This window comes from Scomber scombrus, chromosome 4 (assembly GCF_963691925.1).
Source record: "Scomber scombrus chromosome 4, fScoSco1.1, whole genome shotgun sequence".
Taxonomy (NCBI): domain Eukaryota; kingdom Metazoa; phylum Chordata; class Actinopteri; order Scombriformes; family Scombridae; genus Scomber; species Scomber scombrus.
The window spans coordinates 29,856,928-29,874,420 of NC_084973.1; the positions used below are offsets into that span (position 1 = coordinate 29,856,928).

At 39.8% G+C, this 17,493-nt stretch overlaps 1 protein-coding gene across 1 annotated transcript in view; it reads left to right on the forward strand.

The window, feature by feature from the left end:
* Positions 1-7,204: 7,204 nt before the first annotated feature.
* Positions 7,205-17,493, forward strand: part of cds1 (CDP-diacylglycerol synthase (phosphatidate cytidylyltransferase) 1) — a 44,387-nt gene continuing 34,098 nt past the window's right edge. Inside the window, exon 1 of the mRNA XM_062416800.1 lies at positions 7,205-7,305. Within this exon, the coding sequence (XP_062272784.1) occupies positions 7,225-7,305 (81 nt within the window). The 5' untranslated portion in view covers positions 7,205-7,224. The remainder of the gene's footprint in view (positions 7,306-17,493) is intronic.

The following is a 17,493-nucleotide window of genomic DNA, read 5'->3' on the forward strand; positions in this document are numbered from 1 at the left end:
ATGTGATAAAAGATAAAATACTGGAGTTAAGAGATGTGGCTTTAAATGAATTAAACAAACAACAACATAATTAATAATTACTTACATATATACATACATACGCACACAATATTACACAATATTACAGATGATTATGCTTTACACACTGTTAATATCAGCAGTGATTCATATAAATAAATACATAAACATAACAAATACTGCTGACATTATATAATCTCAAAGGTTAATCACATAATAATAATACATATTATCATTTTTGACAGTATTTCTTTAATACTTCATTTATTTCATGCGTCTCCTTTTCCTTTAAATTCCACTTTACTTGTTAATTTTACATATTTTTACATTAAGAGGAAATCTCATGCACATTTCCACATCAGTATTTTTTATTCTAAGGCTCTGTATGAATATATTTTACAGGTCCAAAAAACCTAATTTATCTGATAACAACAGACTACGGAGCAGATGGTCGGGGTTTGTGGACATGCACGAATGACTCGACCTCAGTTAGACGTGGGAGCAGAAATAACTTTGTAAGTGGAGCGTGGAGATCAGACTGAAGACCTGACAGGACACATTTCTACATCATGTTTAATCAGGTTTAAGAACTCTGAAGTTTAATAGAGTTATCCAACATTATAACAGTATATATATTTATAGGGGAGGGTTCCCTAGAGGGCGCTGTTAAAAAGTAATATCCAACTCTTCAGTGTGTTTCTCTTCTTTCACACAATGAGTTTATAATAAAACAATAATTACCTTTAAAAAGTATGAAGAAAGAGCTGATAACAAAAAATCACCTTCTCTTCGGGGTTGGTTGTCACATGTGGACATTTAACCTTCCTGTCGTCCCTCCCGGGTCAAATTGACCCTCCGTCTGTTTTGACTGTTTCTTCTTTCCGTCCCTTCCTTCCTATTCCATTCGTCTGTCCTTCCTCCTCTCTCCTTCTCTCTTTCTTTCCTTCCTCCATCCCCCTTCCTTCTTCCTTCCTCCTTCCCTCCTTCTTTCCTCCCCCCCTACCTTCCTTCCTTCTTTTCCTTCCTTCCTTCCTTCCTTCCTTCCTCCCCCCTCCCTCCTTCCTTCCTTCTCCTTCCTTCCTTCCTTCCTTCCTTCCTTCTTTCCTCCTTCCTTCCCTCTTTCTTTCCCTCCTTATTTCCTCCGTCCTTCCTTCCTTTCCTTCCTCCCTTTCCTTCTTTCCTTTTCCTCCCTTCCTTCCTCCCTCCTTCCTTCCCTCCTCCTTCCATCCTTCTTTCCTCCGTCCTTTCTTCCTTCTTCCTCCCTTCCATCCTTCCTTCCTCCCTCATTTCATTTCCTTCCTCCCTTCCTTCTTTCCTTTCCTCCCTTCCTTCTTCCTCCTTCCTTCCCTCCTCCCTTCCATCCTTCTTTCCTCCGTCTTTTCCTTCCTTCTTCCTCCCTTCCATCCTTCCTTCCTCCCTCATTTCTCTTTCTTCCTCCCTTCCTTCCTTGACTCGAGGACAACAGGAGGGATATACTTAAATATAGATTCTTTCTTTCTTTTAAGAGAGCAAAATGAGCAGGAACTTTGTCAGGAAAGAGCGAGACTCCTCCAGATGTGAAGCTCAGAGCAGTCAGAGAAGTGAAAATGCTTAATGTTGGTCATATAAGGACCAAAAAATGCACTTATAGGAATGATTTTTCCTGTTTATGTTCTCTTGGTGCAAGTTAATTTTCCCCCATTAAAATAACTCAGGGACAACCAACCGTGTGTGACTACCAAACCCCACGATGGGGACGGTTGTCATATTTGATGATCCATATCTTTTAAAACAGAATCAGCTGAAGAGAGAGTAAGACTATTTCTATTCCTAGCTGACACTTTAGGCTTCAATTAAACATTAAAAGGGGATTTATTGAGTGTACGGTTTATGAGGAATTCAAAGGAAAGTAAAACGTGTGACTACCAACCCAGTGCCCTTTAGGACATAATCATCATATAGCGCACACACACACACACACAACACACACACACACACACACACACACACACACACACACACCACACACACATTCATTCATTCATCAGTCATTTGCCAGTCGATTCACACACTCACTCTTTTCTTTTTAGTTAGGTTCATAGAGAGAAAGAGAGAGAGAGAGACAGACAAATAGAGAGAGACACACACACAGAAAGAGAGAGAGAGAGAGAGAGAGAGATAGACAGAGAGGGAGAGATAGACAGGAGAGGGAGCGAGAGAGAGAGAGAGAGAGAGAAAGAGAGAGAGAGAGACAGACAAATAGAGAGAGACACACACACAGAAAGAGAGAGAGAGAGAGAGAGAGGAGAGATAGACAGAGAGGGAGAGATAGACAGAGAGGGAGCGAGAGAGAGAGAGAGAGAGAGAAAGAGAGAGAGAGAGATAGATAGAGAGAGGGAGAGAGAGAGAGAGAGAGAGAGAGAGAGAGAAAGAGAGAGAGAGACAGAGAGAGAGAGAGGGAGAGCGAGAGAGAAGAGAGAGAAAGAGAGAGACAGAGAGAGAGAGGGAGCGAGAGAGAGAGAGAGAAAGAGAGAGAGACAGAGAGAGAGAGGGAGAGAGAGAGAGAGAGAGAAAGAGAGAGACAGATAGAGAGAGAGAGAGAGAGAGAGGGAGCGAGAGAGAGAGAGAGAGAGAGAGAGAGAGAAAGAGAGAGAGAGAGAGAGAGAGAGAGAGAGAAAGAGAGACAGAGAGAGAGAGAGAGAGACAGGCTGTCTGTACTGCAGCAGCAGACTTGGGTTAATGTGTGAAGTTACACACAGAAGCACAGACTGAGACCGGAAGTGTAAAGGCTGGTCCTTCAAAATAAATCTCCACTTCAAATAATGAATAAACTGTAAAAAAGAAAATTGTAGTGTTTGAACGTAGAATAAAACAGTAAACAAGTATTTGTGGTCCTTGATACATCGTTGATTGGCAGATGGATAAATGCTTTAAATAAAGATGCTTGCATTTCTTTTAATAACTTAGATAAAATATAATATTTAGAGAAGGAGGGAGGGAGGGCGGAAAGGAAAGGAAGGAAGGAAGAAAGGGGGATGGAGGAAGGAAAGAAGGAAGGGAGGAAAGAGAGAGGAAGGAAAGAAAGAGAGAAGGAGGGAGGAAGGAAGGACAGACGAAGGAAGGAAGGAAAGAAAGAAGGATAAGTCAAAAACAGACGGGGTCAATTTGACCGGGGAGGACGACACAAAGGTTAAGTTATATAGGCAGCATTTAATGTATTGTAGAAGTTCTGTAATAGAAGTTTCTCTGAAGAAAAGCACAGACGACAGAGTGATGAATCTTTCTCTTTTACTCATGCTAGCATGGAGAAGGACACACAGTCGTTCTGCCAAGCCAAGCTTATATACTGTACCTCCGAGTGGAAATTTGAATAAGACAGGGTGACAGTAATAAAGTAATAAAGTACAACAAATGTGACATCGTAAAGTAATAAAGGACAGAAACCCCTTCAACGACCCCCTACTTGGTCAACAGATGGTCAGTTTTGCTTTTGATGTCTTATCTAATTTAACAAAAGGCCCGAGGCTTACATGTTTACAGTTGTTATGGTTACGGCCCACCGACACAATGAGTCCCTCATGACACAATGAGTCCCTCATGACACAATGAATCCCTCACAACCCTCCTGTTGTCCTCGAGTCAAGGAAGGAAGGGAGGAAGAAGGGAGGAAAGGAGGAAGGAAGGGAGGAAGGAAGGAGGAAGGAAGGAGGAAGGAAGGGAGGGAGGAAGAAGGAAGGAAAGGAGGGAGGGAGGAAGGAAGGAAGGAAGGAAGGAAGGAAGGATGGAAGGGAGGAAGGAAGGAAGGAAAAGAAGGAAGGAAAGAGGAAGGAAGGAAGAAGGAAGGAAAGGAGGAAGGAAGGAAAGAAGGACAGAGTAAAGAAGGAAGGGAGGAAGGTAGGGGGAGGAAAGAAAGAGAGAAGGAGGGAGGGAGGAAGGAAAGAAAGAAGGAAGGACAGAAGGATGGAAGAAAGGTGGATGGAGGAAGGAAAGAAGGAAGGGAGGAAAGAGAGAAGGAGGGAGGGAGGAAAGAAGGAACAGTCAAAACAAACGGGGTCAATTTGACTTTAAAGTTTAAAGTTTAAGTGCATTCAGTCATTTCATACAATTAAGTTTATTTAATGTAATTCTTTCATAAGATAAAAAGTATGTTTATGCGTCTATTCTTTATATATAAAATGATCAGGTGATATCAGGTTTTGACATCAACCCCAAACATCCAGTAGCGGTTGGTGTCTAATACTGAGTACTTCTGTCACGTATTTAAACTCACCACTTTCTGTGCAAAGTGTCTGTGTGTGTTCAGTAAACATCTGCCTTGTTTATTCATGTAAACGCAACCGCAAACTAAACAAACTCATAACATCACCTGTTCCAAGTGAAAGTCTCTCAATTTGACTCAAACACACGTAAACAAGAGTTCTCAGTCAAATATGTTTAAATACTAGTTAGAAAATAGACCAGATGAAGAAGATGTTCTCCTTTTTAACCCTTCTGTTGTCCTCGAGTCAAGGAAGGAAGGATGGAAGGGATGAGGAAGGGAGGAAAGGAGGGAGGAAGGAAGGAAGGAAAGGAAGGAAGGAAAGGAGTAAGGAGGGTGGGAGGAAGGAAGGAAGGGAGGAAAGGAGTAAGGAGGGAGGAAAGGAGGAAGGAAGGAAGGAAGGGAGGAAGGGAGGAAGGGAGGAAGGGAGGAAGAAGGAAGGAAGGGAGGAAGGAAGGAAAGGAAGAAGGAAGAAGGAAGGGAGGAAAGGAAAGAAGGAAGGTAGGAGGGAGGGAGGGAGTAAAGAAGGAGGAAGGGAGGAAGGAAGGAAGGCAAGAAAGAATGAATAAAGGAAGGAAGGAAAGAAAGGAGTAGGGAGGGAGGAAGGAAGGAAGGAAGGAATGAAAAAAGGAAGGAAGGAAGGAAAGGAGTAAGGAGGGAGGAAGGAAGGAAGGAAGGCGGGAAGGAATGAAGAAAGGAAGGAAGGAAGGAAAGGAGAAAGGAGAATGGAGGGGAGGGAGGAAGGAAGGAAGGAAGGCAGGAAGGAATGAAAAAAGGAAGGAAGGAAAGGAGTAAGGAGGGAGGGAGGAAGGAAGGAAGGAAGGAAGGAAGGAAGGAAGGAAGGAAGGAAGGAAGGAAGGAAGGAAAGAAGGAAAGAAGGAAGGAATGAATGAAGGAATGAAGGAAGGAAGGAAGGAAGGAAGGAAGGAAGGAGGGAGGAAGGAAGGAAGGAAGTGAGGAAAGAAGTATTGAAGGAGGAGGGAGCAAAGAAACAGGGAAGGAATGGAAGAACAAAGGAAGAATTAAAGAAAGAGGGAGGAAGGAAGGAAAGAAGGAGGGTTAAAGAATGGTATCATATTCATCTGCATCTATTCAGTCATTAGATACTGTAAATATCATGGAGTAAAAGTTATAATATCTCTCTCTGATAAGCAGCAAAGGTAATAACACTCAAGTCCAATACCACTGTGTCAAAGCTCTGCATGAACGGCCCCTGAGGACTAAACACATACAAAAGGAAAAAAAAACAACCCACAAATATTACAGCACAAACATTAACCCTCCTGTTGTCCTCGAGTCAAGGAAGGAAGGAAGGAAGAAGGAAGGAAAGGAGGAAGGAAGAAAGGACAGAAGGAAGGAAAGGAAGGAAGGATGGAGGAAAGAAAGAAGGAAGGAGGGAGGAAGGGAGAAAGGAAAAGAAGGAAGGGAAGGAGGGAAGGAAGGAAGGAAAGAAGGAGGGGAGGAAGGAAGGTAGGAGGGAGGGAGGAAAGAAGGAAGGAGGGAGGAAGGGAGAAAGGAAAAGAGGAAGGGAGGAAAGAAGGACAGAGGAAAGAAGGAAGGACAGAAGGAAGGAAGAAAGGGGGATGGAGGAAAAAAGAAGGAAGGGAGGAAAGAGAGAGGAAGGAAAGAAAGACAGAAAGACAGAGGAAAGAAGGAAGGGGGGAAAGAAGGAAGGAGGTAGGGAGGGAGAAAGGAAAAGAGGAAGGAAGGAAAGAAGGACAGAGGAAAGAAGGAAGGGAGGAAGGAAAAGAAGGAAGGAAAGAATGAAGGAGGGAGGAAGGAAGGAAGGACAGAAGGAAGGAAGAAAGGGGGATGGAGGGAGGAAAGAAGGAAGGGAGGAAAGAAGCAACAGTCAAAACAGACTGGGTCAATTTGACCCGGGAGGACGACACGAAGGTTAAGAGATTTTTTGTTGGTTTTATGTCTTTTGAAATGAAATTTGCACCATTTCATTTTTTTAAATTAAAAGTAAGACTGAATGCTCCTGAAAATGTCAAATGGTGTAACCACAAAAGATAAATATTAAATATGTTATCCACCTACAGTGTATTTAAGTGGACTTATACTAATAATTACTTAATTTAAAACAATGTAAATGTTTCCTGATCTCCATGGTTACCAGATTAAATGTAATATTTAGAACAATTGTATTCCATTACCTTTATTTAATATAAAAAGTTATAATGTAAGATCATGCCAAACTAGTTGATATGGTGTTTTATTGAGAATTTACTGTTTTTAAGCAAGTTGAATTATTTGGTACAAAGTTTTTATGGTTACACCACTTAGACATTTTTACCATAATCCTCTAATATATTCTCTCAAAATGGATTAAAAGCAGAAATTTGATGTTGGGTCCACAAAAAAAGAATGTGTGCAAGTTATTCATACGTTTATTTTCACATTTTAACCCCTTTAAATTTAAACTAAACCACATGGACACATACAAAACCATGATTGACCCGTATGTGCATTATAAAGGGATCTTCTAATGGTCAGTATGAGCAAGAAAAACAGGTTTTAATGTTAATTTGGGCTCCTGATTGTTGTTTTTAAGACAGATTTTGGGAAACTTGTGAACCTGTTCTTTATCTGAAGTAAAAGAATAAAGTGTTGAAAAGTCCACCGGAAGCGTTCAGTCCTTACTACCAGAGTTTGACAGCAGGAGGAGCAACGAGGAGCAGAGACTGCGGTCATATAAACAAACACACGCAGTGCTGGAGTCACCTATCTATCTGCAGCTCTGGAGCGCTGCAGCTTTTTATTTTAGCATCCAAAACCAGGCTTTAAAATAAAAAACAAACAAACTAAAAAAAAACAGGACTTTTATTATCTTAAATTAAACCCCTGCAGGATTTCACCCCCCCTCCCTCTCTCTCTCTCTCTCTCTCTCTCTCTCTCTCTCCCTCTCTCTCTCCCTCTCTCCTTCCCTCGGCTTATGTGACACATTACCCGAAACGAAGCGAAACATGACGGAGCTGAGGAAGCGAGGAGGAGGTGAAGGAGGAGGTGGAGGAGACCCTGACAGCACCGAGAATATCAGCGACAAGGTAAGCTGCAATGTGGCCGACACAGAGGCACTGTTTTCGGGCTACACACATTGGAGACCTCCGCCCTCTGGCTCTCTGGTTGTTAGGGGAGGGGGGGTAAGTAGCCGAGGCTAGCCGGTGCAAGGGTAGCTGAGAGGCGGGGAGGCGGAGGAGGAGGGCTCGGTAGGCTAGTTAGTTAGCTGCTGGCTTCGGTGTTAGGGTTAAATTGGTGACCGTGTTAAACGGTCACTTTCGCATATTTACAACAGAGATGAATGAGTCTACTGAACACAATTAAAGTTATATATATGTTTAGCATAACTTAGATATTAAACACAGATGAGTATGTGTTTTTAAAATAAAGGATTAAACTACAATTAGTGAAAGTCACCAGATAACACGGTCACCAGTTAAACCGAAACACCCGAAACAGGTGTTGCGGTTTAACTGGTGACCGTGTTAACTGGTGACTTTCTCACATTTACAACAGAGATGAATGAGTCTGCTAAACACAATTAAACTTGGTTAGCCTAATTTAGATATTTAACAGAGATTAACATGTATTTTAAAAAAGGATTAAAATACAATTTAGGACGACAGCTACGTGAAAGACACCAGATAACACGGTCACCAGATAAACCGTAACATCGGTAATCCTGCATTCGGCTTCGCCTCGCTCACTACTGCTGCAGCTACTTGTTTTCATTGCGACGTTTTCTGTGCACATCATGGCTGCAAAATGTCACATCTTACTGTCATCAATGAGCAAAGACTCATTAATTAATGTCCTGCTGGCTCAGTGAGAAAGTTGGGTTATTAGAGGTGATGCATGTCTAATAATAACATTAATAAAAAGGCTTGAAGGGGCCTATTAGGTTGTTTTTTAAGACTTAAAGGACAAGTTCACAGTTTTCAAGTCACTCAGGAGCTTAAATTAACACTAAAACCTGTTTTTCTTGCTGTAATCTTAATAAGACACCCTTGAAATGTGCTTTCAATGTAAAGTGCAAACACATGCATCTCAAAGTTTATCTGAAGCTAATAAGAAGCTTCCGTTTTGTTCAAATGAGGCAAATCATGTAGATATCTTACACCGTTACAGTCTTTATAGTGCTCTTTGCTACATGTCAACAAGAAAAACACAAATAAATAAAACTCAATGCTAAAACAAAGGCTGTAAATGTGGCAGCTATCTACTTGATAAGACTAACACGGACTTTTATGAGTACCAGGAATGATAACAAACCTGTTCCTGTGTTCATTTAAATGCATCTGACCTGTTAAAGGTCACAAAAGATTGTGAACTTGCCCTTTTAAAGGTATCCTTAATTGTGAAATATAGGCTCCATTGTGCAGAGAGCTTGCACAATTTTATGTCACATCCAGCTGATTTATAGTGCAGTTGTTGTTTACAGAGTTTGATTATGATGAAAGAGCTTCAGTAAGACGAGATGTAAGTTTATATTTTGAAATATTTGCATTTGGTTTTGAATAGAAGACCGAAATTAAGCAGAAAAGAAGATGCAAAATGAAATCGATGCCTACAGCAATGCAGATGTAGTATAATACAAACCCCTTTGACAGCCTCTTTAGTGGGAGCCAAATGAAGTTTATAGATCTGAGCTGCAACGTTTTTAGCAGATTCATCAGTTAAGTGATCCACAGAAAATGAATCAGCAACTATTTTGATGATTAATTAGCAAAAACGTCAAACATCCACTAGTTCAAGCGTCTTTTTAAATTGACGTTTTGCTGTATTTCAATCATCATTTGAATATTTTTTCCATTATTTTCTAACATTTAATCGACCAGCTGATTAAGTAAGAAACTAATCAATAATGTAGCCTCTTGTTATAGATAGAGCTGATGATGAAATTAGTTGTTATTGTACTTTTAAGGTTTCTTGTGCAATAACACACAACCTGGGAGAGTCAGAGTTTGGAGTTGACCCTCCTTCCTGAATCCACTGCTGCTATAAACAGACTCACTCGTAGAACTGAAATACATTGATGACCACCTGACATGTACGTCTATATCTATCTACTGGGTGCAATTTGGAGGGGAGGGATTCCCCCCTCTCCACCACCTCCCCTATATATCCCTGCGTCTGCCTAGTTATTTTTATCCTCATTAGGAACCGGGGGGGGGGGGGAAACAAATTCATCCCCTCTCTCATGGTGATTTATTCTGCCTCACTCATAAACCTTTATAAGATATCTCAAATTGAAATAGACTGTTACACGTGAGCGAAGACAACATTAAAAAAATTAAAAAATCCGCAATCAGACTTTTTAAGTGTCGGCGCTCGACTGACAGTAGAGATGACGCGGTTATGACGAGGTAATGTGATGATGACGCAGATTTGGAGAGATGTGGGGCAAAAAGAAAACAGATGGGTGACACATAGCAGGAAAGCAGGAAAAGATGACTGTAGCTTGTTTTTGTTTTTATGATGACAGCATGGTGTCATTATTTTCTGTTTATTACTGAAGTTTGGCTGCGTGCTGCACACACACACACACACACACACACACACACAGAGCCGAACTAAACAGTGACTTGCAAGAATGACATGAAGTGTTTTGGCACGGCTGGCCGAGCGGCGCTATCCACAGTACTGAAAGGTGAAAGGTAATGCTGGCTTGTTAAAGAAGAATTTAACCTATTTTTTTGTTTTGTTGTATATGATCACGTACATTATTATTATCATTATTATTATTATCATTTTTATTATTATTATTATCATTATTATTATTATTTTGATTATTATTTTATTATTATTATTTTATTATTATTATCATTATTATTATTATTATTATCATTATTATTATTATCATTTTTATTATTATTATTATCATCATCATTATTATTATTATCATTATTATTATTATTATTATCATTATTATTATTATTATTATTATCATTATTATTATTATCATTTTTATTATTATTATTATTATCATCATCATTATTATTATTATCATTATTATTATTATTGTTATTATTATTATTATTATTATTATCATTATTATCATCATTATTATTATCATTATCATTATTATTAATGTTATTATTATTATTATTAACATTATTATTATTATTATTATTATTATCATATTATCATTATTATTATTATCATTATTATCATTATTATTATTATTATCATCATCATCATTATTATTATTATTATTATTATTATTATTATCATTATTATTATTACCTTTATAACCTTTATTTTACTTTAAAAGACCATTGAGGAGGAATCCTCATTTTCAATGGTGTCGAGAATCATAAACAGCAACACACAAAACAATATTAGGTAAAAGAAAATATTAGGAAAAATAACAATAATATAAAATGAAACAATGAATAAAAAGAGTTAAACAGTTCAGATAAGGTGAAGTTAAAAACATCACATCCCTCAGAGTGAAAATATGGCACTACTTAACCTTCCTGTTGAAAGTAGAGCTTTTGTCCTCCTGCAGGTCAAAACTGACCTGATTTAATTTAAGGTTTCAATTATCACCTGATTCTGTGTTAGACCTTTTTAGCCAAGTTCATTCTAACTTATTACTGCAGGTTTTACACGTATTTTTTTGGAAATGATAAGGTGGTGGTCAGCAGGTCTCATTTAGTCTCTATACATAATGTCAAAGCCACAAATCATTCATGAATAACCTCATCAGTCATTCATAAATTGGTGATTAATCCTTAATGAGGCTTTCAGAGAGCAGAGAGAGTGTCATCTTTAGTGTTTTATGCTTTTTTTTGTTAAATGGTGGTTTCTGAATTTTTGTAGAAATATGAAACAAAAATGTGTATCAGCTGCTCAAAAACAGTGTTACAAAGTTGAAATATTTGCTTTTTTTTGTATAATCTGAGTCACATGAGGATAAGTCGTCCAGTTTCTGATGAAAAAGGAAAGTTTTAAGGTGTGTTTTCTTCTCTCAAATGTAAAAAAATCAAGTCAAATTAGACCCTGAACTGTATGTTAAGGGCTAAATGAAATTATACTTCTTTTTCTTTAAGTTGCTGTTGTCCTACTCCTCCACTTTGTGCTACTCTTCTGTCTGTTAACCTTTTATAAACATTAAAAGCACGAGCAGATGACTCTCTCCTCCCAACCTGAAATGTTAATGCACTATGTTAACACTTAGAGATCAACATTTCCTGAGTGTGATGTTATTTTTATTCTCTGTGGCGGTGGTTTTATTAAGGTTAATTGCTCCTTTAGATTAACCTTTGTGTCGTCCTCCCGGGTCAAATTGACCCCGTCTGTTTTGACTGTTCCTTCTTTCCTCCCTTCCTTCCTTCCGTCTGTCCTTCTTCCCTCCTTCTCTTTATTTCCTTCCTCTCTCTTTCCTCCCTTCCTGCTTTCCTTCCTCCATCCCCCTTCTTTCCTTCCCATCCTTCTTTCCTTCCTTCCTTCCTTCCTTCCGTCTGTCCTTCCTCCCTCCCTCCCTTTCTCTTTCTTTCCTTCCTCTCTCTTTCCTCCCTTCCTGCTTTCCTTCCTCCATCCCCCTTCTTTCCTTCCCTCCTTCTTTCCTCCGTCCCTCCTTCTCTCTTTCCTTCCTCCCTTCCTTGTTTCCTCTGTCCTTCCTTCCTTCTTTCCTCCCTCCCTCCCTCCTACCTTCCTTCCTGCCCTCTTTCCTCCGTCCTTCCTTCTTTCCTTTCCTCCCTTCCTTCCTCCCTCCTTTCCTTCCTTCCTTCCTTCCCTCCCTTCCTCCCTCCTTCCTTCTTTCCTCCCTCCCTCCTACCTTCCTTCCTGCCTTCTTTCCTTTCGTCCTTCCTTCTTTCCTTTCCTCCCTTCCTTCCTCCCTCCTTTCCTTCCTTCCTTCCTTCCTTCCCTCCCTTCCTCCCTCCTTCCTTCTTTCCTCCCTCCCTCCTACCTTCCTTCCTGCCTTCTTTCCTTTCGTCCTTCCTTCTTTCCTTTCCTCCCTTCCTTCCTCCCTCCTTTCCTTCCTTCCTTCCTTCCCTCCCTTCCTCCCTCCTTCTTTCCTCCCTCCCTCCTACCTTCCTTCCTGCCTTCTTTCCTTTCGTCCTTCCTTCTTTCCTTTCCTCCCTTCCTTCCTCCCTCCTTTCCTTCCTTCCTTCCTTCCCTCCTTCCTTCCTTCTTCCTTCCTCCCTCCCTTCTTTCTTCTTCCTCCCTCCCTCCCTTCCTTCCCTCCTTTCCTTCCTTCTTCCTCCCTTCCTTCCTTCCCTCCTTTCCTTCCTTCTTCCTCCCTTCCATCTTTGACTCAAGGACAACAGGAGGGTTAAGTTGACTCAAGCAACCTTCTTTTTAAATATGTAGTTTAAAGTTTACTTCTGTTTTTGTCCAGGTTGATCGTGTTTGGAAGATTTTTTTTTTTACATTTTGAGAGCTGTAAAAAATACCCAATACTCTTCCTAATGTGACACAATATACAAAAATGTACTAACTACTTTTCTTGGACGATATATTGTGTCAGAATAATATAATATATCAAGGCTGATGATGCTGATAATTACATTATTGTCACCAATCAACATCAATACTTCTCTCCAAAAACAAAATACTACTCACTAAAAAGAAAAGTGCATTTTTTAAAAGAGATGTTAAACAGTCAGTTTGGAATTTGGTTCAAACAGTCATAAAAAAAAAATGGGTAAAAGGAGATAGACACTGCGTCACAGGGAGGAGTTCTTCATACTTGGAAAGTCAATGACAGTAAAATGAACAGAGTCCAAGTTGTTTCTTCATCTTTACGTCACTGCATGAATAATCAGATCAGTGAATTAATACTAAAAAGGGTTTAAACATGGCCGTTAAGTTGATTTCAGAGGCTGTAATTCATCCGTCCATGTGACTTTGTGTGTGTTACAAGCTGTTATTGTTTACATTTAACACATATAACAGATGAAGCAACTTTTTGTCACTATGATTCAGACCAGAAGGAACAAACTGTAGGTGTAACCATAGCAACAATGCTGTTCAAACTGACCCCTCCTTCTTTCTGAAAACATTTTAACCTTTGTATCGTCCTCCCGGGTCAAATTGACCCCGTCTGTTTTGACTGTTCCTTCGTTCCTCCCTTCCTTCCTTCCGTCTGTCCTTCCTCCCTCCCTCCTTCTCTCTTTCTTTCCTTCCTCTCTTTCCTCCCTTCCTTCTTTCCTTCCCTCCTTCTTTCCTTTCTTCCTTTCCTTCCTCCCTCCTTCTCTCTTTCTTTTCTCCCCCCTACCTTCCTCCCTTCCTTCCTTCTTTCCTTCATCCCTTCCTTCTTTCCTTTCCTCCCTTCCTTCATCCCTCCTTCCTTCCTCTCTCCTTTTCATTCCTTTTTCCTTCCTCCCTCCCTCCTTTCCTTCCTTCTTCCTCCTTCCCTCTTTTCCTTCCTTCTTCATCCCTCCCTTCCTCTCTCCTTTCCTCCCTTCCTTCCTCCCTCCTTCCTTCCTTCCTTCCTCCTTTCCTTCCTTCTTCTTCCCTTCCTTCCTTCCTCCTTCTTTTCCTTACTTCTTCCTCCCTTCCTTCCTTCCTTCCTCATTTCCTTCCTTCTTCATCCCTTCCATCCTTTCTTCCTCCCTCCCTCCTACCTTCCTCCCTCCCTCCCTTCCTCCCTCCTTCCTTCCTCTCTCCTTTCCTTCCTTCTTCCTCCCTTCCTTCCTTGACTCGGGGACAGTTTAAAAAGAAGTGTCACAGGAGTGAGAAATAAGGAATAACTTTTCTTCTCTGTGTTAATGTTGTCAGTTAGGACTCGGCCACCAGTGCAGAGATGACTCAGATGACTCAGGCCTATCTGTGTCTTGTTTTTGGAGGTTAAAGGATCACTTTGTTGTGTCACAGACCCTGAAGCAGCTGCACCCAAACACATCATACTCACAGGAGGAAAACTTTATATATATTTATAAAATGCTTTTGGCTGAAACATCCCACACACGCAGGCACACAAATGCATTTATATATATTCATACATCCCCCCCCCTGCTGCTGTGTGTGTTATCTACAAAGCCAATATTTACTTTCGTTAATTAGTCAGACACACACATACACACATATACCGAGCAGTGTGTGTGTGTGTGTGTGTGTGTGTGTGTGTGTGTGTGTGTGTGTGTGTGTGTGTGTGCGTGTGCGTGTGCGTGCATGTTGTCGGGACAGTTAGCGGCTGCCTCAGACTCCTGGTGACAGCTGACCTTGGTGGTGCTGTCTGCTGGCCGGCTGTCCGTCTCCGAAGCCTCCAGCAGCAGCAGCAGCAGCAGCGGTGGTGGTAGTGATGATGATGATGATGATGATGATGGTGGCAGTGGTGGTGGCAGCAGGCTGTTTAACGCTCTGCTGGTCACTGCTTCATTCTGCACAGACCTCGTTAGAAATGTCGTCGTCGGACAGCATAGAAAGTGTTTAACGTCGTGGTTCTGCATTCAGATTAGTGCTGCGACTAGTGTTCATGTATCATGATGATACCAGCACCAATCCAAGTACCCTTAAAGTGATACTGATACCGACTGAGTACTTCATTTGATACCTATTACACATTTAGTGTTCTTGCTTTTATCCGGTGTAACAGGCGTGTAGTAGAAGCCACACTGGGGCGGCTATGGCTCAGGAGGAAGATCACCACCACAGACGGGTTGTAGCTGCTGTGGCAGTGGACCAATCACATGTCGCATTAGATTGAAGAATGCTTGCTGTTGATTGGCTGTTAGCAAGTTTATAAAAAATAGTCATATTTTCTAGCACTGGGTGCAAAAAGGATCAATTGCAGGTATCGTTTGACGGGAGACGTTTCGATACTAATTAGTATCAATTTATTTTTGGTCGATACCTTAACAGACTCATGGTTACTTTCTCTATTCATCGTTTTTTTTCATTTTTAAAACATCAGAAAACGTTGAAGGATGCCCGTCATATTTTCTAAAAACCTGACGTAAAGTGTTAAAATGTCTTATTTTATCCAACCAACAGTCCAAAAGTCAAAAATAGACCAAGAAAATTGGTTTAATTGTTAATCTAATGTGTTAATTTTCCACACGAGAACCTAGAACCATCAAATAATTGCTGTTTTTGCTTGAAATATTACTTAAATTATGAATGGACTATCAAAATAGTTGTAGATTAATTTTGTGACTTTATTTGGTGTTTTCAAACCTCAAGCTTTGCTTCATCAGCAAAATGTATAAGACAGTATAGCTTTAAATGGTGCTGCTAGTGTGTGATTATAGGGTTAACAGCATTAGTTGGTCTGTTGGACTCTCACTTCAAAATATTTTGGCAGCAGGTGAAATATGCTGTGTAGTAATTATGAAAATGACATCATCACTCCTCATCCTGCCTGCAGAGCTCTGATTGGCTCCGTTGTTTTTTTTCATCTTGGTGAAACGGCCACGACAAACAAGACTGCCTTGATTTGAATGCCAGTTGTAAAATGAAGGCTAACATAGCGTGCTAGTAGTCTGTCACCTTGCTAAGTTGCTAGCGTGATACTATGCTAATTGCTAATTGTACAAGTGTTAACCAGCTAAACGCTACATGCACAACTACAATGTGTTAAATTGCATTTGTCCATCTGCTAAAAGGCTAATCACTGTTCACATTTTACCAGCCAGTCAGAAGATTACTATTATTACAATAAGATAAATAAATATATTGTCATATACATGGTAAAAACACGGAGGTTCAGACAATGCAATGAAACAATAGATGCATACAACAATAATATATTAAAATGTAAAAAAAGGTTAAAAAATTAGGTGTTTTTTTTGGCCTGTAAGTGAAGTAAATCTATCAGCCACTTACATATTTTACTAGCGTTTGGCTAATGATTGATGCTAATTTTTGCCCTGATTGTATCCATGTTAACTGTTTATAAGGTTAACATATGATAAACATTTTTATTTTAACATCCAATAGTAATAAATATGCTGTTGTGAACTGCTGGCATTAACATTATTAACCTACCTTATACAATAATAATGAGCTTTCCAGTGGTGTGCCTGCCTACAGATGTTTTTGTGTCTGCAGCAGAATGACCTTTTTCACTTTGTGCTGCAGCTGAGCAGAAAAAAAAGCCGAGCTGCTGAAAGTTGCCGCCAGCAGCAGCAGCAGCAGCAGAAGCAGCAGCAGCAGCAGAGCTACTTCAGGTCAATGTTTGTTGCTGATTAGCCTGATTCCCAGCAGCACGAGTGAGTGCATGTTGGCTACAGCTTACACACTGATCTGTGACCACAGCCTGGCTGCTCTCAACCGTTCAGGTGTGCAGATCTGCTGAGAGAATACCGCTATGTGTTTTCCTTCATAGCATTTTATCACTGCTAAAATAAGCTATCCTCTTTCTTCTTTGTGCATTGTTGGTTATTATATTTAGAAATAACCCAACTGTAATTTTTAGCCCACATAAAATTGCATTAATACAAATGTTCAATGGTATTTAAAAAAAAACAACTAAATAGGAATAAAATAATTAACTAGTAATCTAATTTTTAGCTCCAGTCTCTGTGTTTTGGTTTATTCCAGCATCACTGCTTACTAGAGCACGACTGATACTGGATTTTTGGGGCCGATTATTAGAAAGTAAAACATTTCCGATATCGATATATTGGCTGATTATCTTATTTATACAGAATATAGGCTATATATAAACACACCTTTTTTTTTTTTAAATAAGCACTTGTGGTAAAAATGTGTAATGGAGACATAATTATTTTACAGTTTAATAATAAACGCTGCACTGAAACAATAATAACTAAAAAAATAATAATAAAAAACACAAAAAAGAAAAAAAAATATTTACATATATATTAAACTTTAATTAAGGAAAATGATCAGATATACATAAAATGCTGCCTATGTAACTTTAACAATAAAAAAAACTGCTTTTGGTGAATTTTGGTCACCATGGTGATGGAATAATAAGTTGAACTCATGAGCAGTCATCATGGTTCCTCTCTCTCTCTCTCTCACTCACTCACTCACTCACTCACTCACTCACTCACTCACTCACTCACTCACTCACTCACTCAATCACTCACTCACTCACTCACACACACACACACACACACACACACACAGAGCAGACAGCAGAGTTGAGTGTCAGCAGTGGAGAACCAGGTAAAGGTGAAATAAAACCTATTTATTAAACCACCTGATCAACAAGCAGAAAATCTAGAAAAAAACAATATTTTCAACCACAGTCTCACACCCACTGCTGGTATGTTTTCCACGACTACACCGTGTTATTCAGGGTCACAGATTAACAC